Genomic DNA, 22,148 nt, shown 5'->3' with positions numbered 1-22,148 from the left:
AGCCTCTCATACTTGACCTTTCACCTTCAGATGATAAGGAATGAGACACATAGAAAGGGCTGCGGTGCTATAATGGAACATCAGGGCCACTGTTGGAAAAGTATGCAAAGTGGTTTAGTGTAGTCAGTAAATTGTTTGATGTTTCAGTGTCCTTATTCTTGTAATAATAGTCTGAAAAATAGACAGAGAATAGATTTCTGCAATACAGTGGGAGCAGGGATACCATCAATAGCCCTCCAGGTGTGTGCTGTGTGATGGGAGCAACCCCCCCCGGAGCAGTACAGGATTGAATGAAATCCTGATGGAGCATGTCAGACACACACACACACACACACATACACAAACAAACACACACACATACACACACACACACACACACACACACACACACACCATTACAATCAACGTAACGACGCACCTCAGGCCACAGAAAGTGTTGACTCAGCTGTGTGAAATGACTAATCCAGCCCAGATCATCCTGACCTCTAATTGGATCCCTGGAGAGTCAAAATGTGACTCACCCTCTGTACAGATGTTCCTGTCTGCAGTGAAACAACACTGTCCTCTGCTGGTTGAGCTGCAAAATGGAGCTGAGCGTGGTAATTCTGCCAAATCATTAGAAACCTGAAAAACACTGTAAATGTAGCGTTAAGAGCTCAATAAAAACACACTAGATTATTTACTGGTGTTTATTTATATGTTGACAAATATATGGACTGTGATTGTTTGTATAATGCAACATAATCTATAGTTAAACTGTATAATCAGCCTTTATCATTCTCTCCCCTTTGTTACTGCTTTATGTTATCTTCTTTTTTAATATTTTATATATTCAATACACATGAATTCACATAAATTGAAGGGCTACAGTGCTAAAGCTTAAATGCCCTCTACACCAAATTGAGTGCTCGAGTTATAATTTGTACATGTGACACAAATTGTGGATAATCACTTTCTAGATAAACTATATCATTTGGTGAAAATGTGATACATTTACACATTTGTAATGTTTGGAGAATCTTTAGTCTTTATGTTCCAAAAGTCTCACATCCAAGTCTTACAAGTCTGTGGTGTCAAAGTCAAAGACCAGGTGTTAATGTGGTATTGATGTTGTGAAGTTGAGTCTCACTTCAGCACGTCTGTGAACGAGTCCAAGTGGAGTCCAAGTCTGGTCTGGACTCAAATCCATATCAGGGTATTTTCATCTTCTGCTAATTATTTAGAAGCTTTGCGTTTGATTGGTTGTATTAATTAAGATTTAATGTAACCAAGCCAAGTCCATTTGACTTAACTAGCCAATTATCTTTTGAACTGGACATGACCTGGAACTGAACTCAGCTTTGGTGGAGGTATGAACTCTCTGTGTCCCTTTTACATTCAAACCAGCATTTTCATCTGGAGCTCAGACTCTTGCCTCATTCTCTCTCATCCAAACAGCTTCCCTCTGTCCAATCAGAGCTCTGCATGTCAGCGAGTGACATCACTGTCTACAGACTGTGGACCAACGGAAATAACTGATAAGTGATGCCAGTAGAAGATTGATTAACTGCCTGCTCCTCTCCTTCTACGGAGAGGGAAAGTTAGAAGATATATTTAGAACTTAATTACGCATGTGTAAGTGGTTCAGGGAGAAATGGGAAAATAACGTTTCCTCCTGTCTGATGTGTTTGACAGACTGTGTTCACACTGCTAAATAAACAGTGAAATGTCAGGAACAAAGGCGTGAGACGTGCCTCAGTAAAGCAGGAGGAGGAGCGTTTTTATTGCTGGACTCTTTCCAACAGTGGCGGTAAGAAGCAGACGAGTTACATCATCGATCTCACACTGTAGAAATGCAGCATGTGAGTCTGTCAAGGTAGTTTGGTGGAACCATTAGATCGAGGTAAACAGGGACTCCAGTGGAAAATAAAACTTTGCAGCCTGCATCGGCAGTTCACTGGCTGTGAAATGAATAAGCACAGGATTAGATATCAGATTTTATTGATAAAAGGGCAAAACTACCCCGGAATGTAAATGTCTATATGATAAAAATAGATGAGTGCACAGACAGGCGTATTACGGGAAACTGACACCACAGTCACAGACACTGAGGGTGAAGAGCTCACTGCATTGAGATCAATTATTGCCCGAAGTCATACGTCAGTTAAACATCAAAGATTCATTTGTGTTGAAGTGAAAACTGTGATAAAAAGCTGCTTGTTAATGTATTGAGAAAGGTGATGGAATGAGATATCACATAACCTGCGAGGTCACAGGGAAAAGGAAAAGGTTGTGGTTCATTTCCCACAGTGGGACACCAGGAGACATTAAGCAAACACAGCAGAGTTTTTCCAGTCTGAGTTCACCAGGAAGCCGGTGAAGGTGCTGTCTGTCTTGGCACTGGAGTAAAATCCATTGTACTCCCCCAGAGCCATCTGGACCCACACCTGGTCGCCAGGGATGAGGTGGAGCAGTGAGCCGCCTGACAGAGATGCTGGTTTGGACCAGTTGCCGTAGAACTGAAAATAAGACGCCACCACATGGCTGTTTTTCATCAGGTCGAACTGGAGGCTGGCACGGTAGACTGTGGCATGAACAGCAAAGTAGTAAATGCCAGGGACTCTGCAGGTGAAGCGTCCCGTCTCTGGGCCGTAGTCGCCCTGCTCGTTCAGTACGATTTTATCAAAGCGGACCGCCTCCCCCACACTGAGAGGTAAGGTGCGGGACTCAGACAGTTTGGCACTGAAGGCTGATTTCGGGGCGACAGCGCACTGTCCCGCCTGACCCTTCTCCCCTTTGTGTCCGCCGTCACCTTTGTCCCCAGTTATGCCCCGTTGGCCCATCTCACCTGGACAATAAAGCACAGACACAACTGCTAAATGACTGATGAGATACTACATAGTAAACACAGGGAATAGGGACAGAAAGAGAGAGAAGGAGACAGAGAGAGACTGACAGAGAGAGAGAAAGACAAAGAGTGGGGCGACAGACAGAGAGACAGAAAGTAAGCGAGACAAAGAGACAGAGAGAGACACAGACAGACAGAATGCATGGAGCACCTAGCTGTCCTCCGTCCCCTTTCTCTCCTTTCTCCCCCGTTGGGGCGTCTCTCCCGTCCCTGCCGTCTCTCCCCGGCAGACCAGGACTGCCATTAATCCCAGAGGAGCCTGGGATTCCAGGCTGTCCAGCACACAGGCTGGGTGGGATCTTGTTGTCCTCTTGTTGGCTGGAAAAATGGATGTGGAGCACAAAGAGGACGAGGAACCGCCTGAGTGATGTCATCTCCGTGTGACTGAGGAGAGAAAATATAAAAACAACAAATAGCTAAAAGGTTAAACATTCATTCTGACTCAATAAGAAACTTCTTATGTCATATTCTATCGTCTCTGATTAAATCCTAAAAATGTAATCTAATAAAGGGTTTATTCCAGGTCAAACTGAGGTAATATATTTTGTGAGATGAGTCATTTAATTCCATAACCAGTGATTCACTGTGATTAGTCTAAACTGGCTGTAATGATGTTCAGTCGATGAGCACATGTATCAACAAAAAATGGATGGAAAGTATGTGCTGGCCTCAAATGAACTACATGTGTTGTGTGTGTGTGTGTTTGAAAGCAATAACACCTGTGCCGTCCAAATATGTTCATCACCCCAACCTGACTTACTGTTTTAACATATTAACCAATGAACAGTAAGGCTATGTCACAGTATGTCAGTTTTGACAACAGGGACATCCTCAAATAAGCATTGTCTCAAAAATACAAGCCCTGAGCTCACAGTGCTTCAAACACAAAGCTGTTTCCTTGGACATGTCTTCTTTCTGCTTTAGTGTCTCCTTAACTCATCTCCGTCTGCCATGTACTGTGCATTGCTTGTATACAATGTGGACGCTTGACAAAAAGATTTGTCCCCCCAATAAAGGTATAAAGAATCAATCTTACATAACTGAGTAGGCATATTCCAACAGATTTATAATTATCATTAGTTCTTGATTACTTTTTGAAGTTGAATGCTACAGATACAGAAGTCACCTTCCTCAGGTAGATGGTTTGTTTCTGAAAGAGCTTCTGTCTGTGGCAGCTCAGTATATAAAAGAGTTTGTGTTTGTTAACACAGGTGGAGGTTTTCCTTTGTTCTGGAGGCGGCAAGTCAGTCTGCTCAGAGATACAGAGAACATTTCACCGTTTCATTGAAAACACTTGGAAATCATAGAGAGAAACTCAGCAACAACGGCAACAAAGGGCCTTCAGCAACCCACAGACACACAAACACCAAACACCACAGCTTAATTTATGCTTACAGTGCCTGCAGCTGAGCTGGTGTGTGAAACATGATTTACTGGCTCATAATTCAGAGATCAATAGTCCATGAAACACTAACATGTCGTATAAAACACTATGTATGTAGGTATAGTATATGATGGGAGGCATTTCCAGGGGTCTTGGGCTTTGCCAAACAATGATTTCTCCATTCCAACTCTGTTCAGTTCTGGAAGAAGAAAACAATAAAACCTTCATAGCTAATCTGTTATCAAGTATGATTTAGTCAGCAATGCACAGAGGGGATGTTTTGATATCAATCTTTTTCAGCTAAGCAGTGCCTCGAACAGACTGTACAGGTACAGGAGTGGGTAAGAAACGGGCTCACTTCTTTTGTGCATAGGTCATTGTTGCCCTAAAGTCACAACAGAAAGGCTCTTCGTCTGTCAAGGTGCAGAAATGCAGCCTGTAAATGTTTTATTAGGACAAAGACATCCTAGTTAAAAGCCATTAAACTAAGAAGAACTGAATGCCACCAATCAGACTCTAGAAGGTAAGCATCAAACATAGATCAGCCTTCAGACAATTTGATCCGCAAGCGTCACAGTTAAGCATTTCTTGGACACCAGACGCTGCTTAACTGCTGATTCAGCAGTCAGCACTTCCTCTGAAGACTGAATGATTGCATCGGATTCAAGCTTTGATGCTGATGTGGAAGCTGGAAGCAAGAAATATTCCAGCTTGAAATGTTCACGTGATGGATGGTTTCTGTCAGACTGATATTTTTAGCTTCACCTTGCAGCTTTCCAGTGATGTGGCCGTAAAATTGACATGAGACTTTGAGACTTTGACTTCTTAAGACCAAGAAGACTTCACCTGGGCAGACGACGGCGAGTGAACAGTGACAAGGACTGTAAGAGCAGAGGACCTGGAAAGGACAGATTGTCCAGAAAAGGAGGGAAATATTCATGAGTGTGATTCATTCCGTTTGTAAGATTTTATACAACTTATACATGACAGGATATCGCAGCACTTCCAGTCCAGGCAAGACAGTAAACAGATGGCTGAGTCAGAAACTACACACACAGAGAAGGCTTCATCTTCTCTCTCTCTCTATCTCTTGCTCTCTCTCCCTCTCTCTCTGTCTGTCTGGGAGGAGTCAGTAAAACCAGATTATTGGACACCAGGTCGTCCAAACACCGCCCGACCAGACAGACACTACAGGGCCATAAAGCCCACACGGATGCAGACATGAGAGCGGCGGAGTCATAACACCAAGTTCTGCTTGACTGCTGCAGCCACACGGTTTAGTAATAACAGCTCGTCATTTGGGTTGTGCGACGAGGAAATTTAACCTGTCACTGCTTTCAGAACTGGAAACGAGAGACTACATCCAGCACAGCTGCAGAGACAGAGGGAAACGGAGGACAGAGAGAGCCAGAGAGAGAGAGAGAGAGAGAGAAGAAAATGCACGTGTCAGCATTCCAGGCAGACAAGAGGACAAACAGTGGAGAGACGGAGCAGCTGTCTGCCACCGCTCCCTCAGCAGCCTCTGCTTGATTAGAAACATGCACGTTGTTTTAATTAGCGGCAGCATTCAGTGTCTATGAGAGGCTAGAGTCTGAAGTACGGCAGCTCATCTCACCAGAAGGAAAGAACAAGTAACCTAACAAAAATTAATTCATGCAGAAAGTTGTAATCACTCATTCTGATAAATTAGAAACAATCTCAGAAACGACACGTTGGCATTGTAACTCTTGATACTTATTGTTTGGAGTTCATAGAAAACTCATTCAATTTAATATGATCATTTTATTTAGATTTGATTATGGACAATTTTCCCTCTATTGTGTGTGTTGTCACCACTTGGATGTGATTGGTCAATTGGTATCATGTGACACCAAAATGTTCTGTCTATATAATCAGGCTACATAACCAAAACCATAACCGTTCATGTTTAAACTTTCAACCTTGGTAAGATTTCTTCACTTCTTGCATGCAAGGGACAATGGTTCCCGTGGAAACACAAATGGCCTTGAAATTCAATTGTAGATTGACTATTGTAGTATCGTAATACTTGTTGGTTATTGTTTCCGTTGACATTTGCATAAACAAGGTGCCAAAGCCTTGATGAAAGCATCACGGTCTTGGTTTTGCGACTGTAACACAATGTCAACAAAAGACAATAACATGCCAGAGGGCTGCAGAAATTACATAGTGCTGCTTGAATTCAGGGGCCATGTAAATAACACTTTTGAGGGTGCAGATCTATCATTATCCACACATTTTGGCTTCTTTTTGTAGTTTACTGTAATGTTCCTGACAAATGTCCACGCTGATTTCTCTAATCTGCAAGCCTGCGAGCTCCTCCACCCTGCAGGAAACATTTGGAAAGTTTCCCTGGGGCTGAAACTGTAACACGCTGTTGTTATCCACATTCATTATCTCCCAGTATGTCCAAATAAGCTCCAGATGAGGTAATGTGACCTTACCAGAGCTTCTTTCTTCATAATCCACATCAAGTTACATACAAAAACTTCATGTTAACAGCAAAAGTGTATGTGTGTTCTCAGGTCTGAGCCCATAAACAGACACATGCAGACGCCCTGCAGCCAGACAGAAAGTCTGACATAACAGCAGCTTCAGCACCTCTGAGCTTTGATTCTTAACACTTTCACCCCGAGGAAAGAACAGAAACCAAACTTACCGGATGATGCAGTGAAACTTTAGGAGCTGCTGCTGCTGCTGTCTGCAAGTGTGTGCGTGTGTGTCTGTGCGTGCAGGAGAAGTGAAAGCAGAGAGTCCGGCTGGTAAAAACTGACAGGAAACTGTAGTGAAATCCAATTAGAAAGTGGAGAGGGTGGGAGAGGAGGAGGAACTGAAGGGTGGAGGAGAGGAGGAACAGTGAGGATTTGATGTTCCTCCAGCACAAACAGAGGAGGGATACGGCATGTGGAGACAGAAAAACAGAAAGAATGCTTGTGAAATGAGATATTTGGGGAATAAGGAGAGGATAAGAGGAGGAGTCAGTGCTGTGCTGAGTTTAATCAGGACATTCACCTCACTGGACTGCCTTGTACTTTGGAAACTCTGGGAACCTTTCTGCTTTACAGCTCTCACAACCTGCAGAATGCAAACCAACCAGATGAAACACACACACACACACACACACACACAGAGAGGCGAATTGTCTTATATCGATATTGGCCGATAATCAATCAAGTCTTACTAATTTCTTCCAAAACGTCTTTGGATCTACGCACGCAACCTCTCAGCCAACCACAAGTTACCGAGAGTTGTCTGTTGAAGTGATGTTTGGATTCAGCAGGGATGAATGGCAGTAATCAGACCGGGTGTCTGGTTTAATTGAAGCCAATTATCAATTACATTTGTTTAAATGGTCATTGAGCCGAAGGACTTCAACCCTGTTATCCACTGAGACCACACACACACACACACACACACACACACACACACACAGGTCTGCTTCGTGTTTAGTGGTTTCGAGGGAATGTGATGACTGTGTGTGTTGGGGGCGGGGCATTGACAGGAAGGACGACCTGTTTTTCCTTTGAATGTGAGTCACCGGGTCGTCCCACTGTTGCGGGGGCGGGGGTGTTCAGTGGGCTCCTGTGGCGGCGTGGAGCTGTAACTGAAATGAGACACAGCAGTTCAAAGTTAAGACGGCATCACAGGAATGGCTGCTGTCTGACGGTGCTACTTTCATTTCCTGTTCAAACTACCGCTGAGCTCTTTACTGTAAATTTGGGTCATTATGTAAACCAGCTGTTTGCCTAATGGAGGCTGTTGTTGACTTTATAGCAAAGCTGAAGGGATGAATAAGGCAGTTTAAGTACATGGGGTTTTACTAAACACATTAGGGTGGTAATACATTCAAAGGAAATCACAGTAATGACACGTTACGCTAAATAAGTTCTGTGATAATCAAACCAATAAAGCTTCCCTCCTGCTCACTAGCACACCGGTGTCCCATCCCATGTTGTAAAGAGGCAAAAGTAAAATAGAATGTTAATCAAGCAGATACTGACCTGGTACACCACCTCCAAAAATGAGGCCTTACATCTGGAAAACAGAAGCACTATAGCAAGTTAGCAATTACATAAGCTAACTAGCTTATGTAATCCAATGACTTTGTCTAAAAACAAATAATAGTGGACAATATTTCGCACGAAGCAGTCTCCTACTACTGGTGTAAGTGTTTCTCAACTTAGTGGATAAGTCTGTCTTCATCTATGGTGGTATCAACACGTGGGGCAGGAGGTGAGGATGGTTTACAGAGGAGACGAGATCAGATCAAAACTTCCCACAACATAAATAAACTAACTAATCAACTGAGCGGCTTAACATCTTTCTTACATATCGATCACCAGCATGAGAGCCAAATACAAATTAAAACATTACCCAAACTATACTGACCAATTTGGTGCAGGAAGGTTTGTTCCACGGAAACCTGAGCCGGCATGCAAATGAGGAAGTACAAAATACAAATTTTACAGGTGATAATGATACTGTAAACTAAACGACAATTTCAACGAGTGGCATTAATAAATACTGTTGGTAGCATCGCAAACTGCAAAAAAAGTGATTTATTGACTTAATCTGAGTGCAATCAAGGTTTTAAATGTACTGAGTTACAGACCCACAGGTTAAAGGTCGTCAAAGCTGCGGCAGATCCATTTTGAGTCCCTGAAAATTCACCACAATAGATTTAACAGAAGCAGGCGAGAGACAGAAAAGAGTAAAGACATGTTTATTATTTAAACTATCACTTAAATAAAAAAGTGCATAGAAAATAAACATGATTAGAAACTTTTCTTTTTACACTTATGTACAACTTTGTTTCCTAATTATACATTCAACCTTAAGTAGTTTGCTGTTCGTTTTCACTGTGGTGGTTTTCCTTCATGTCGCTGACGTGTATTGAGAGAACACTGATGAAAGAGAGAAAGTATGACACAAATATATGAATACCATTATTACAGAGAGCGGGGGGGAACTGATAAGACAAAAGTATGTTGGAGGCGTGAGAAAAGAGCCCGTTATTCATCCTTCATCCCACTTTATCCCCACCGCTCCAAATCCCATCCTAGGCTGATATCTATACACAAGAAAGATTAGAAAATTACAAATACATGTTAAGTACTCGTTCAACCTCTCCCAAACCTTGTAAAATGACAATTCAGGGTGGATGTTGCACAAAATAAATAAATTAAAACGTTTTCATCATCATCATCATCATCATCATCATCTCAGCATTATGACGTTCTATAAAACAGTACGTGATAAGTATGACCGAAGCTTCAGTGGTGAGGGAGACTGTAAACAGGGTTCCCCGCGTGAAAAAGCTTTCATCTCTGCGGGGTCTCCAAACTCCTGGTCAGTACTCCGCAAACCAGACTCCAATGGATACCACATCAAGTAAGCAGTCTAAAAAGTCCCTGTTAAAATGTACAAAGAAAAAACGTAAAAACATTCACTAACAACGACCAGGAAAAAATGGCGGACCTCAAAAGTTCACGACCACATTAATACAGTTTACAGATTTTCTCATCACATAAAACCGTTCTTTTCCAGAAAGAAGAAAAGAGAAACTGCAACGTCCCTTGATGGCGAAGGAACATTCACAGGCACAGGAAAATTGGTACTGGATATTGATTTACAAAAGAATGATGCACGTTAGTTTTTATCTGATAGTACTGTAACACAAAACCATTATAGAGTACATTGAAACATTGCTATTAACCTTTATAAATCGGCTGTTTTGCTACTGTAACTAAGTTTGTCTGTCCATTCCATATATTGTATAGATACTAAAGTACAAGAAATTACTATGCATGTTTCCATATAATATTGTTATGTATTTATACTATAATTACAGATAATGAAGGGCCACTGTTGTGGCGTGGTTGAATGAATGTCCGGAGAAATTACAGAACGCATCCTTATTGATCAACAGTGAAGTAAATGACTTATTGTTCACTGGTTTCTGAACCATCCGACGGTGAAAATGCAGTGGTGGATCGTTAACAAGCAAGAGTCACAGGTGAGACCCCTTTGCAATCGTAAACGCGCTCACCGACACTAGCGTCGACTGCGAACTAAAGACCGAAACACCACGACCGATCCGCACTTCAGTGTTGAAACAGAACATATCGTACTTGCTGCCGTCCCCTTTGAGGTCAAATCTATGCCATGTACGCATCTACCACGGTTGCTGACACGAGAACTGAAAACAAATGTAGCTGACAAGAGCGTCCTCATCACAAATCGGGTGACGTGGAGGAGGAATTATACATTCATCGTTGACCTTAGCAGCAAAACCCAGCAAGCCTGACACAGGTGCAGGCGTGGCGAGCGTGTCAGTCAGGGTATGTCAGGGTAGGGCGGGGTCCCAATCTGGCCTGCGCTGGGATCCTAAGTGTGTAAGCACGGCGTGGACCCTGCCTTCACTTTTGTTGCGGAAAGAGTCAAGTGCACTTTGCTACGGCCTCAACGCCATCGTCAGAAGTCATGGGGACCGACGCTGGGACGATGTCAGGAAAAGGTTACGGCGACTCGCCCTATGACTGTGTGTGCTTGTGGCTTCAACAGGAATTGCATTGTTCTGTCTTAGCTGAGTTTTCCTACGTTCGTTCCGCGCCCCAGCTAAAGTGCAATCGGTGTTATAATGTGGTGGGTAATGTTTCCGTTTTCGATTCACAACCGTTGCAACAAGGCGCAGCGCGGGAGAAACTACTAATGGCCTTTAGGTGGCGACACAGTCAACACGATTAGTAGACAATAAGTTAAAAGAGACGAAGTAACTGAGCTCAGTCGCTTAAAACTGATTTTGTGTTTGGTCAGGCTGCACGCTGGTTCATCATTTTTCCCCCAACAACAAACGGGACAAAAAGGGTTCATAAAGACGAAAGAAGCAAACTAAGGCAATCCACAGGGAGAGAAACAAAAATCAATATAAAGATTAAACGATTTCCAAATATTGGTGAGTACAAAAGTGGTTTCTCAACATTGTGCTCGATGGGATCGGCTCAATGAAGGTATGGCGAATTCTATTGGTAGCATTGAAATGAAGGCACCTCTTCATTATGGACCGAGTCTGCAGAGGGACAACAACCCGTAAACTGGGGGGGGGGGGGCAGTGGGGGGACTATTGCCGATTCGCATCACTGGCCTGCGGACCAATGGATTACTGGTGACAGTGGGAGTGACTGCCTGGTAGGCGCCTGTATTTGGCCTTGATTCTCAGTGTGATGTGGTGTGTATAAGGCTGGAGAGAGGAGATATCTGCTATTCACATGGATCAACAATCTAAACTCTCTCAAGTGCATAATAATTCACCTGACTGCCATACCGCCAGCTGGAATTGAACATAGAAAAGCGTCAGCCCTGACCGAACGGCCCGGGAGGGGGGGGGGGGGGGTGGGGGGATAAAGAGCTACTGGTGGACTGAACTCGAACGGGACCAAGCCACAGACCAGCGTCACTCTTTGGAATCAAAGAAAACATTCAGGCTAAAAAAGAAAAATTACAACAAAAACAACTTTGAAAAGGCAGCTGAATACAAAACATAGAGACCAAGCATTAGTGTCTGTAAACCTCTATTTCCTACAAAAATGGCAATAAAATAAATACGATTTCTTAAAAATATAAATACCATCATTAAGTGCTATTCACTAGTGAGTGCTTTAAGTCTTTTTGTAGAAAAATATACATTATTTACATTTGTTTTTAAAAGCAAGCACAATATTTCCCTGTCCATAATAAAAAGACAGACAAGACTTTAAAAGACTTAATACCTTACAAATAAAAAATTGTTTCCATAGTAACGGTTATCACAACAGACTAGGGAGGGAAAACAAACCAAATGTGAAAATTCAATTGAACGGGGTGATGTCTGCTTCCTGTCTGCTGTTGTAATTTAGACCACAATGTTTCTATTACCAACCAAAATCAAGTTGAAGATCAACATCATGCACAAACTTGCGTTGCGTTTCTCACTTGCTCGAGATCCATGGCTTTGTTTGGGGGATCGTTTAATAAATACACGTGTGAGGACTGAAGCACATCACTAGAGTGCTTCAGTGCCTGGGCTGTCAGTCCACCAGAATCTCTAGCTGCCAGAGGCTCAATCCAATCAATAACACGACTAAATAGCTACCGAGTTATCAGGCTAAAAACTCATTTGAAGTACAACAGATCGTGTCAACCTCCATATCACCTTTAACATCAATCACCAAAAATAACATATCTTTTTTTTTTTTTTAAACAAATCTACATGTTGACCCCCTCGTCTCTTCTTCTACCGTCGTCTCGTTTCCGTGGCCACTGCTCCCCCTGCTGTTTCTACCTGCACAGCTCCGATTAGGCTGTCGAACGCCAGCGGCGCCTATTTACAGTTTTAACTGTACAAACAGGACCAGGGGAAGGTTCCAGTAGGCTTTATCACAATGGCTCTGAAGGCATCAGGGCACATTTACATAAGGAGATTTGCATCCATAACAGATGGCACAGAGGGGAAAAAAAAAAAGAAAACTCGTAAAATTACTGTTCCGTGCCCCTTCAACAAATTGCACTTTGGTGTAAAAATGGAACCAAGTTATTTCTTTTTTGTATCTACAATGTTTCTTTTGAGAATCTTGAACAGCATCGGTGGAGGATAATCAAAGAAATGCCGAATCTTTGTACAAAATTAAGGAGGATGGGCCGATGTAAAAAATTATGAAGGGGTAACCATCATCCAAATATAAATGCAAGTTAAAATTGCAATGCTGTCACAAGGCTCTAACATTTCCTGACTCACCCCTCTGTAGGTGAAACTCTTCCCATACAACGTGTGAATAAAACAAAAGGAGGCACAATATGTTTCAATTTCTACACTTGGCCCCGCGTGCATATACAGTACAGCCCACAGCCCCAGTTTCCAGCAGCTGCAGAAACAACAGGAAACTGTCATAAAGCCAAAGCAGCCACCAAACCCCGGTGGGGAAGTTCCCCCCAGAGCACTGTGGAGGACTCAAACGTGGCCACGCTCCAGTGGGGGCGTCAGTTAAGGAACTTGCGACACTTCTTTGCGCCGCAGTTACAGGGCAGCTTGTTGCTGGCGTCTTCGATGGGGAACTTGTAGTCGTAGGTGAGCTCCTCTCCACAGTAGATACGGCGAGAGGCAAAGATGACGATGTGCTTCTGGCTGTCGACGGTGATGACACGTGAGTAACAGTTGGGCTCACAGGAGTGGTTGATGAAGCGGGCGGCGTTGCCGTGCACGGTAGCGTCGACCACCTCGTAGTCATCGATCCGAAACATGTAACAGCCAATCCCCTTTGAAGAAAGAGGAAGGTGTCAATTCTACGCTCTCAATTTCTGTCACGTCAAAAACTAATCAGAAGCGGTTGATGCGTCTCGCTCTCACACTCACCTTGCCGTCGTAATATTTCTCCCGTTTGTCGGTGAGCACAGAGCGAATGACCGTTCCAGAGTATTCGATCACCATCTCGCCTGCATCGATGGTTTTCTTGCAGATGAGACCTCGGCCATGAATGGGAGATCTGCAATGAGGGCAAAAAAAGGTTTTGGTAAATCAGTCAGTGACATCTACATTTGATTGGACACTGATCACTTTCCTCCTTTTTGATACCGTCACATTTGTTAAGATTGTGTTGCTGTTGAGACAAGTGGCTGATCACTGCTTATAAGTTACTAGTTAACAGTTAATCTTGACTCAACAAACCTGAGGTGAGCAACCGAGATGAAAATATAGATTTAACTATAGACATTGAACAACTGAAAACAGATCCCAGGATCAAAACGATAAATGTACATATGTAAACGTTCATAGTCTCAGTGAGCAGGCAAGTGAAACGGTTCACCACAGACCACAGCCCTCAAACCCACACATCGCTCATGTTGCACATCGCTCTCGCTGGCAGGAAAGTGTGTCAAATGAATAAATGTAAATGTGCGTAATCAATTTTTCATCAGCCTGAATAATTGAATAAAGACTGACAGATCAGACTAACAAAGCACCACTGATCTAACCTGTAGACTCCTACGGTCTCCTTGGAGGTGGCCTTCAGCTGTTTGAACCTCAACGCGAGCTCCATGGAGACGCGCCTGCAGGAAAAAAGCGACGCAATGACATAACATGAATAATCTCTCTGCAACATGATATATGGCACACATCACATTCACAGGGAAAATGGGTTTGAACATAAAGAGAGCGTCTGCGCTGTAGCCGAACCTGGCAGTCCTGAGTTGCCCTTCCTCCTCCTCCTCTTCCTGGGTCCTGTACTCTGGCGGCTGGCGGTGTTTAGAGGCCAAGAAATTGAACACGTCAAACACAGACCTCCTGCAAAGCACGCAGACGGAACAGGCAACAGTCAGACACACACACACACACACACACGCATATGATGATGGCTTGTCTGACTGACACCACAATGGGAAAGTTGACAACTGCAATCAAAACCAATTATTAAGGACAGAATGGCCGCTGTTGATGGTGATCCAAATGTCAAATGTATTTCCATTAACAAAGTCATCCAACCTCCTATATTACTGCGTGGGAGGCAAAAGCTAGCTACAATTTCTAATTATTTATGAGTGTGTTTATAGCTCATAGTGTTTATGTACTGTACAGTGTTTATGTAACTACAGTGAGAACAATGTGAGTTTTTTTACACTTTGTCCTAGCAGTGGACAGCACCAGCAAAAGTGGAGGAAACGGCCATTATGAATAAAAAACAATCTGTGTGAATGAACTAATAAAACACAGCCGGTTATATTGCCGTCGTTCTGCTGTTTGGATAAATGAGTTATTCTGATCGGTGAAGAAGTTCACTCTTCTGTTTCACAAAGTGACCCTAGTGAGTTGAAAATGCCCTCAAATTCCAGGCAATGAGGGCAAAAACGGCTCCATAAAAATAGATTTCCTACCCTGGGGGAGAACATGCGAACGCCACACAGAAAGGAGCAAGGATGGCATGGATATATGTCCAGACACGGGATGCATAATAAATGTGTCTTTGATGGAACAAAGACATTTATTATGTACATTTATTATAAACTCTGTAATTATTAAAACCCTGCTGTTTGTATGTCTGCGTTTGTGCGGCTCCCTTCCCTACCTGCTGTGAATCTCTGCGCGGGCCGAGCCGTGGGGATTGATTGGAGGCTCATCCGTCTCCTCGGGCTTGTGGAAGCGGAAGCGGTAGCTCCGACAGTGTCTGGAGCCGTACAGCTGCTCCAGCAGGAAGACCACGGCCTCGTGGACGACGCCCAGCATCCTCAGACCGTTCACGCCTGGGAGGAGCAGAGAATTACATTGTGTATACTGCCTGGACAACATCATATCTCATTTTCATAGTCTGTTGCCATGGAGAACAATGACCCACCTTCAAATGAAAGCTCCTTGAGTCGGGCGTTGGAGCGAGCTTCCTGCACCTTATCAGTCAGGGACTTCCACGCTTCTGCAGAGCGACAGGATATAAAGTCAAGACTATATGGATCAATGTGTTCATCACCCTCCTCATCACCTTTTCATGTACTCTATGTATTTTATATATGTGAAATAAAGTGGCTGTTACACTTTATGTACACTACAGATTTTAATTACTCTATTTTATTATTTATCACTACTATTATATATTTATTACTAAACTCCAGCAGGATGAAGGGATTATTCTATACTGCATATCAAACACATGCACCCCTATATGTTAACGGTGTATAAATGTGTGATATATAAAGTCATTTTCACCTTCAATACTCTCACAGCGGATGTGAAAGCCGTCCTCGCTGCAGATTTCAAAGATGATGCCCTTCTTGGGTTTGCCGTCTAGGACCGTGTCCTTGCTGTTGCCATCCTGATCTGGTGGGGAAGTCACGGGGAGAGACCCAGCTCCCCCGGGCACAGACGCTTTGTCCTTCCCCACTACTTTCCCCGACAGAACGGGTCCTTCCGAAGTCGTCTTTGTACCAAACACGCTGGAAAAGTGGACAATACAGCGAAAGTATGAGACACCTAGGCTGTGAGAATGTAAATGAGGAACTAAGTAAGATAGATTTTTAAACCACCTTTTATTGGCTGCTTTGTCTGTGGGCTTGCCTGTGTCCATCGGTTCCGGGGAGCTCAGCTCTCTGGAACTTCTGGCCGAGAGAAATTCAAAAGGAGAGCAGTTAAACGGTTATTAAATATAACAAGATTTAGACAAATCAATGCCTGCATCCTAATTTCTGATAATTTCCTTTTCTTATCGTCTTACTCAGCTTCCTCACAGTGCCATCATTGTTTCTGAGAATGATTGAGGTTAAAACTGTAGATCACAACAGCAAGTGACTCATTTCTGTTGAGAACTTTCCCTCCGGTCATTTAAGCAAAAAATAATAATAACCTAAACATCACTTCTGACAGTCTTCAAATATTCTCCATTTAACAGTAATTATCCTGAACAATGACATCGTTTTTTTGAGTAATTATTGCCATTTATTTGAATAAACGGCACAACATAAATCTCAAATAGTCACCTTGGGTTAGAGGAGCAGCGTCTTGCTCCGGTGTTGGTCTGCTGGTCCTCCGTCTGCCAGGTTTTCAGCTTTTTCCTGCTCGTTACATCTGGACTCGGTCTGCTCCTCTTGGCTTTTTGTTTGGTCTTCTCCGGTCTCGAAATCGCGACCGCTGCCGACACTGCGGCGGCGGAGCAGTGCTGCCTTTGTTCCAAGGACCTGGAGATGGGGGTTGTTCTGCTGCTCTGGGAGTGCGTTTGGGTGAACACCCCGACAACGTGCCCCTTGGCTGGGCTTATGGGAGTGGCTACAGTTACAGTTGTGTTTGGAGCGGAGTCCTGGCTTCTGTTCACAGGCTGAGAATGGTGTTGAAGATGGACGCCGCCGCCTTCTGTCTCATGCCGGCTGACAGCCATGCTGATCGTCTGCTGGGATGGAAGAACACATATGCTGCTGGCGATGGATGTTTGAACCGCGGAGCCAAGCTGTGACATCAAAGGCCCTCCTCCCGGTGACTGAAGGACCATTTGTTGCTCCGACAAGCCCAAACTGTGAGGGCTGGCCTTGAACAGAAGGTTGCTAATTGACCCGGTAATCTCGGTCGAGCTGAGGACAGGGGTGGACAGCGAGACCGATCCTGGAGCGAGGAGACCGGCGGCTCCACTAGGGGCTACAGACACAACGTTCAACACCGACTGACTGGGGTTGAGACTGGAAACTGTGCAGGGTAGAAGGTGAGTGGAGGAGTCATGACCCAGGATACTCTGTTGAGTCCTCTGCTGAAGGAGAGTTGTGGGCTCCAAGTACATCACCCCAGCAGATTTTGGTCTCTTGATGATATTGGGGACCTTACGCTGGGAGGCAGAGAGTGTGCTCAACTCAACCAGACCACCAGGTTGTCCAGGGGCTGACAGATTAATGAGCGTCATGTTAGGAGGGCCCACCTCAGACGGAGCGATAGCGGGCTGGCTACGGCAGCGGGCCAGCTTCTTGGTTTTCTTGGGCTGAAGGCGAGAAATGGGCCTCTTCTTGCCGTGAGCAGATGCGAGCACAGCTGGGGAAGAAGTGAGCGAGGAAGTGCTGGACACGATGGTGACACTGTGACCCAACTCATGTGGCCTACCGGCCTGGGAGACCAGAATCTGTTGGTCGTGGGGCTGAGAGGGCAGCCCGATGAGAAGCCCCGAGGTGGTGCTGGGTATTCCTGCCTGGAAGCCCCCCTGTGTCGCTCCTGTGAATGTGTGAATCTGAGGGCCGTGGGTCATGGCACCGATGACTTTGCCTGCGGGAAATATTGGCTGGGCTGTGGACAGACCAGTATTCAACCCTGCGGTGAGCGTCATAGAGCTCAGCACTGCTGGAGAGCTGGCGTCCATCACTCCTGTGGCACTGATCTTTTGAGGGACACCGTTCGGGACGGTCTGAAGAACGTAAAGGGGTTGGAACTGCTGGTTCACCACAATCAGTTTCTCAGGGCCCGGTTTGATGACTGCTGGGCTAGACACTTGAGCTGGGGACTCCACTGGGCCAGGGACTGGTCCAGGACTGCCCGCAGCTGCAGCTGATACTGGGAGGAACTTCTGACCCTGAAGGGGCAGGGAGGGAGAATTAGGCAAACCAGGGGTACCAGAACTCCTTGGAACATCCTGGTTACCTGAAGGTTCAACAACCTGGCCAATAGCAGGGCTAGGAATAAACTGTTCAGGCGTCATGTGACCTTCAGTCACCTGTGACGTCCCCTCGTGCTGGTTCTCCGATGGCGACACGCCTGGCCCTGCCCTTTTCTTGTCACCACCTTTTTCTCCACCGATCGTTTCTGGGTCAGAGGTCAAGCTGAGCATGGTTCGGTCTGCAGTGTCTGAGATGAGACTCCCTGCTGAATGGTTCTGGCTCGTACTGACGCTGGGGCTGCGTGTTGTCAGGACAGACAGGTCTGACGGCAGCTCCAGAGGAAGACCATACGGCTCCTCCACAGATATAGAACTGTTCACACTGCTCTCCACTACAACTCCACTCTCAGCACTGGGCAGTGTTTGGGGAAAGTCCTCAAACAGAATGTCTTTGCGGCGGTTGACGTCCACACTGCCGTAACTCTCATCCAGCAGCAGCTCTGAGGAGGAAGACTCGGGCTGCTGACCAAGAGCCTGCATCGACATGGAAGGTGTGTTGAGGACGAACTCCATGATGTCTGAAGGCAGGATGTTACCACAGTCATCGCTGTTGTTGTTGTCAGAATCTGATTTGAGCAGGTCTGTGCTGAGGGACAGCTGTGCCTCCAGAGGGTCCTGACCCTGACCCTGAGGCTGGGACTTGACCCCGGCTCCCAAAGAGAGACAGTTTTCTTTCTGCATCTTCCTGGTTTCTCTCGCGTTGCCGCTTCCGGCCGCTGCGGCTCCACTGCTGTTGTCGGCCTCCTTGCCCGAGTCGTGGGAATCCAGCTTCTCAGAGTGCCTCTCCCCCCTCCCCCTCCTTTTGGGAGTACTCTTATGCGGAGCGGCAGACGAGGTGGCTGTAGTGGTTGTGGTGCTGGTGGTACAGATGCTGGTATCGCTCTCTGAGCCATCATCCACACCGTCCAGCTGACCGATGTGCTGCTTCCCCAAGGTGCTGTTAAACAACATCATAATGAGGTTAGTTGTTAGAGACCAAAGCAAACAAATAGCAGACAGAGAAATTGAACTATACATAGACTTATATGTATACTTACAGACTACTCAGCATGTCTTTTCCCGGCCCGCGCTGTTGCTCTTCATCTTTGAGGAAGCGCTGGAAATGGGAGCCCCGTCCCAGACACTGGTCTATCCCTTCGATGGAGGGATGTCCTCCACCCGGGTTGATGATGGTTCTGGTGAAGTTGTAGTAGTAAGGATCTTTAGCCCTCTGCTTCATCCCGCTGTCCTCATCTTCTCCGCTGTCCCCTGATGAAGATGATGTGCTGATATCGTCGGCTCCATCCACCTGCCCCTCAGCTGATTTTCTGCTACCCCCAGTTCTCCTCTTGACCACGCCCCCTGCTCCGTCCCCGCTGCCATAGAAAGGAAGGTCCTCCTCGCCGTAGGAGTGAACTCCATAGAAAGGCGTGAGACCAAAAATCTTGTTGGATCGTGCGCGAGCGCTGCGTCGTGGATAGCGTCGTTTGGCTGAGCCTGATCCGTCGCTGTCGTCCTCGTGATGTTTATCATCCAGCCCTTGGTCGTGCTCGTCTTCCGGGCCGTCCCCCTCATCTTCTGTCCCTTGAGTTATGAGGCTGTGGTGGTCGTGAAGCTCGCTGTGTGAAAGCTCTTTATGCTGATCGTCTTCCTCTGTTTGGGTCTGAGTGTCGGATTCTGAGCTGTCACTGCTGCTGGCAGAGGGTGAGGAGAAGAGAGTGGAGTGGGCAGAGCGATGGGTTCCTTGGCCCACAGGACAGACTGTAGAGGTAGTGAGGGTGCTGGGGCAGGAAGAGGGAATGCCACCTACAGTGCTGGTCCCATTAGGATCGCTCTTAATATCAGTCTTCTGGGGGGCTACAGTGGTTTGTTTAGCCGATCTCTTCTTGTCCCTCAGAGACAATTGCAGCTGGTTAGTTGTTGGTTTGGTGTGAGACTGTAAAGAAGTTTTCAAACCTCTGTCTGCTGCTAAACTAGCTGGTTGCAAGTTGTCCAGACCGGTGCTGTTTTTTATCTCAGCAGAGAAGCCGTCTTTGCTCTTGGAAGATGATCTGTCTCCTCCCTGGTTCTCTAGCTTCTCCACCTGAGTCTTCCCGTGGGCTCGGGTGCTGTTTCCCAGGACCAGAGCTTTGGTATTGCTGCTGTTGTGACAGCCAGGACTCTGAGCATGAGTGTTGGAGCTGCCAGTAGCTTTAGTATTGTTGTTGAGAAGGGGATTCTTGCTGTTGCTGTTTTGGAGACTCTTGTCTTTTTCTCTGTCTTTGGACACCTCTCTACTCCCTGTTGATCTTACTTTGGCATGTTTCTCTTTGGCAGCTGAGGCTGCAGCCTGAGAGACCTGGTGCGTGGAGCCACGTTTGACGATATCATCCTCTGCTGGTGCCTTTGACGACCACAGCGGCTTCATAGATGCTGCTGTGGTTGTCCCTGATGAGTAATCATTCGACTTCCGAGCATTGCTTTTCTGAAATAAAGGCTGTGGAGAGCCAGATTTCCCAACTGAGTCCTTAGGGATTTGAGCTGGTATTGAAATCCCAGTTCCAGCATTACTATCCTTCCCTGAGTTGGGCTTCTCCTTGGACTGGATGCTGTTGGAGGTGGGAGTGGATCGGTGACGAGGCAACAAACTGAGGCTTTTTGAAACATCCTGCTCTTTGCCTCCATGTTTCCCTTGCTTGTCTGTCTGCTTGATGCCGCCAAGTCTCTGCTGACCAGTGAGAACAGCCGTGCCCATCGGAGGGGAGGACTGGCCGGAGCCTGCAGGTGCCAGTCTCGGACCTTTACCCTCACATCCAACCTGTTTGGACTGAGTGCCGGGGTTGCCGTCTTTCCCTGAGCCAGAGTCTTTGTTTCTGTCTGTGCTTCTATAACTGGAGTCTCTTGAGGGAGGCCTCACCTTGTCTCTGCTTGATGGTCTGTCTTTACCTTGGCCTAGGTCTTTTCCTGATCCTGTTTCCCTGCTATACAGTCGGTGTTTCTCAGAGTCCCTTGACCCTCCATCTTTACTGAGTAGCCTACTTTTGTCAGTGTCTTTAGAGCTGGAATCTCTAAAGCATGATTTGCCCTTGTCCACATCTCTGACACTCGAGTCTCTGCTCGTCTGTCTCCCCCTCTCAGAGTCTCTGTTTGCTAGTCTTCCCTTTTCTGAATCCCTTAAGGGGTCTCTACTGAGAGGTCTCCCTTTCTCCATCTCTTTCAGACCTGCGTCTCTACTCAACGGCCTTCTTTTCTCTGGCTCTTTAGCAGGTAGTTCACCATTGTCCGAGTCTTTCTGTCCAAGTTCTCTTGCCAATCTATTCTTCTCAGAATCTTTCAAGGCTTGGTCTCTATTTGACACTCTACCCTTGTCTGCATCTCGAAAGCATTGGTCTCTTGATGGTTGTGGTCTGCTCTTGTCCATACAGAACAGTCGACCTCTTTCCTCTTCCCTCTGGACCGACTCTTTGCTGAAATGTTTGGACTTCTCCGGGTCTCTGGCAGGGGAGGGGATGAGCGGAGGGGGCGAGGTAAGGGGTCGAGACGAAGTCTGAGAGGGGAAGGTTATCCCTTTTTGTCTGTTTGGCTGGTTGAGAGGAGAGAGGGAAGGAGAGCTGTGGCGTCGTGAGTCAATATTCCGCGTGCCTGGCTTGAGCAGAGAATCTCCTACTGTCACGATCTCATGGCTTTGTGGCTGGGAGGAAGCTCCTTCAAAGACAAAACAAGGGAATCAAACATATGTAGCAATGCAAAACTTAAC

General features: G+C 45.8%; 2 protein-coding genes across 5 annotated transcripts in view; both read right to left on the bottom strand.

The window, feature by feature from the left end:
* Positions 1–675: 675 nt before the first annotated feature.
* c1qtnf5 (C1q and TNF related 5) lies at positions 676–7,186 on the bottom strand. 2 transcript variants are annotated; one of them, XM_076146530.1, is made up of 3 exons: positions 6,949–7,186; positions 3,039–3,271; positions 676–2,827 (listed from the first exon to the last, which is right to left on the bottom strand). In XM_076146530.1, the coding sequence occupies exons 2-3, from the start codon at positions 3,259–3,261 to the stop codon at positions 2,307–2,309; spliced, it is 744 nt and encodes a 247-aa protein (XP_076002645.1). In that variant the 5' UTR covers positions 3,262–3,271; positions 6,949–7,186; the 3' UTR covers positions 676–2,306. The 2 variants fall into 2 exon arrangements, with proteins under 2 accessions (XP_076002645.1, XP_076002646.1); XM_076146531.1 differs by lacking the exon at positions 6,949–7,186 and adding an exon at positions 4,014–4,072.
* A 1,810-nt stretch (positions 7,187–8,996) lies between these two features.
* kmt2a (lysine (K)-specific methyltransferase 2A) overlaps positions 8,997–22,148 on the bottom strand; it is a 36,518-nt gene continuing 23,366 nt past the window's right edge. For all 3 annotated transcript variants that reach the window (XM_076146244.1, XM_076146247.1, XM_076146246.1), the window contains exons 25-34: positions 19,471–22,096; positions 16,785–19,370; positions 16,335–16,406; positions 16,018–16,244; positions 15,653–15,727; positions 15,386–15,560; positions 14,500–14,607; positions 14,298–14,372; positions 13,678–13,807; positions 8,997–13,580 (exon numbers count right to left, since the gene is read on the bottom strand). In XM_076146244.1, coding sequence (XP_076002359.1) covers positions 13,305–13,580; positions 13,678–13,807; positions 14,298–14,372; positions 14,500–14,607; positions 15,386–15,560; positions 15,653–15,727; positions 16,018–16,244; positions 16,335–16,406; positions 16,785–19,370; positions 19,471–22,096 — 6,350 coding nt within the window. In that variant the 3' untranslated portion in view covers positions 8,997–13,304. The remainder of the gene's footprint in view (positions 13,581–13,677; positions 13,808–14,297; positions 14,373–14,499; positions 14,608–15,385; positions 15,561–15,652; positions 15,728–16,017; positions 16,245–16,334; positions 16,407–16,784; positions 19,371–19,470; positions 22,097–22,148) is intronic.

The sequence above is a fragment of the Genypterus blacodes genome, unplaced genomic scaffold, assembly GCF_046128005.1.
Source record: "Genypterus blacodes isolate CSIRO-AG114 ecotype Tasmania unplaced genomic scaffold, CSIRO-AGI_Gbla_v1 ptg000032l_1, whole genome shotgun sequence".
NCBI classification, from domain to species: domain Eukaryota; kingdom Metazoa; phylum Chordata; class Actinopteri; order Ophidiiformes; family Ophidiidae; genus Genypterus; species Genypterus blacodes.
The sequence above is the reverse complement of the archived record's forward strand: the minus strand, read 5'-3'. Positions and strand labels throughout refer to the sequence as shown.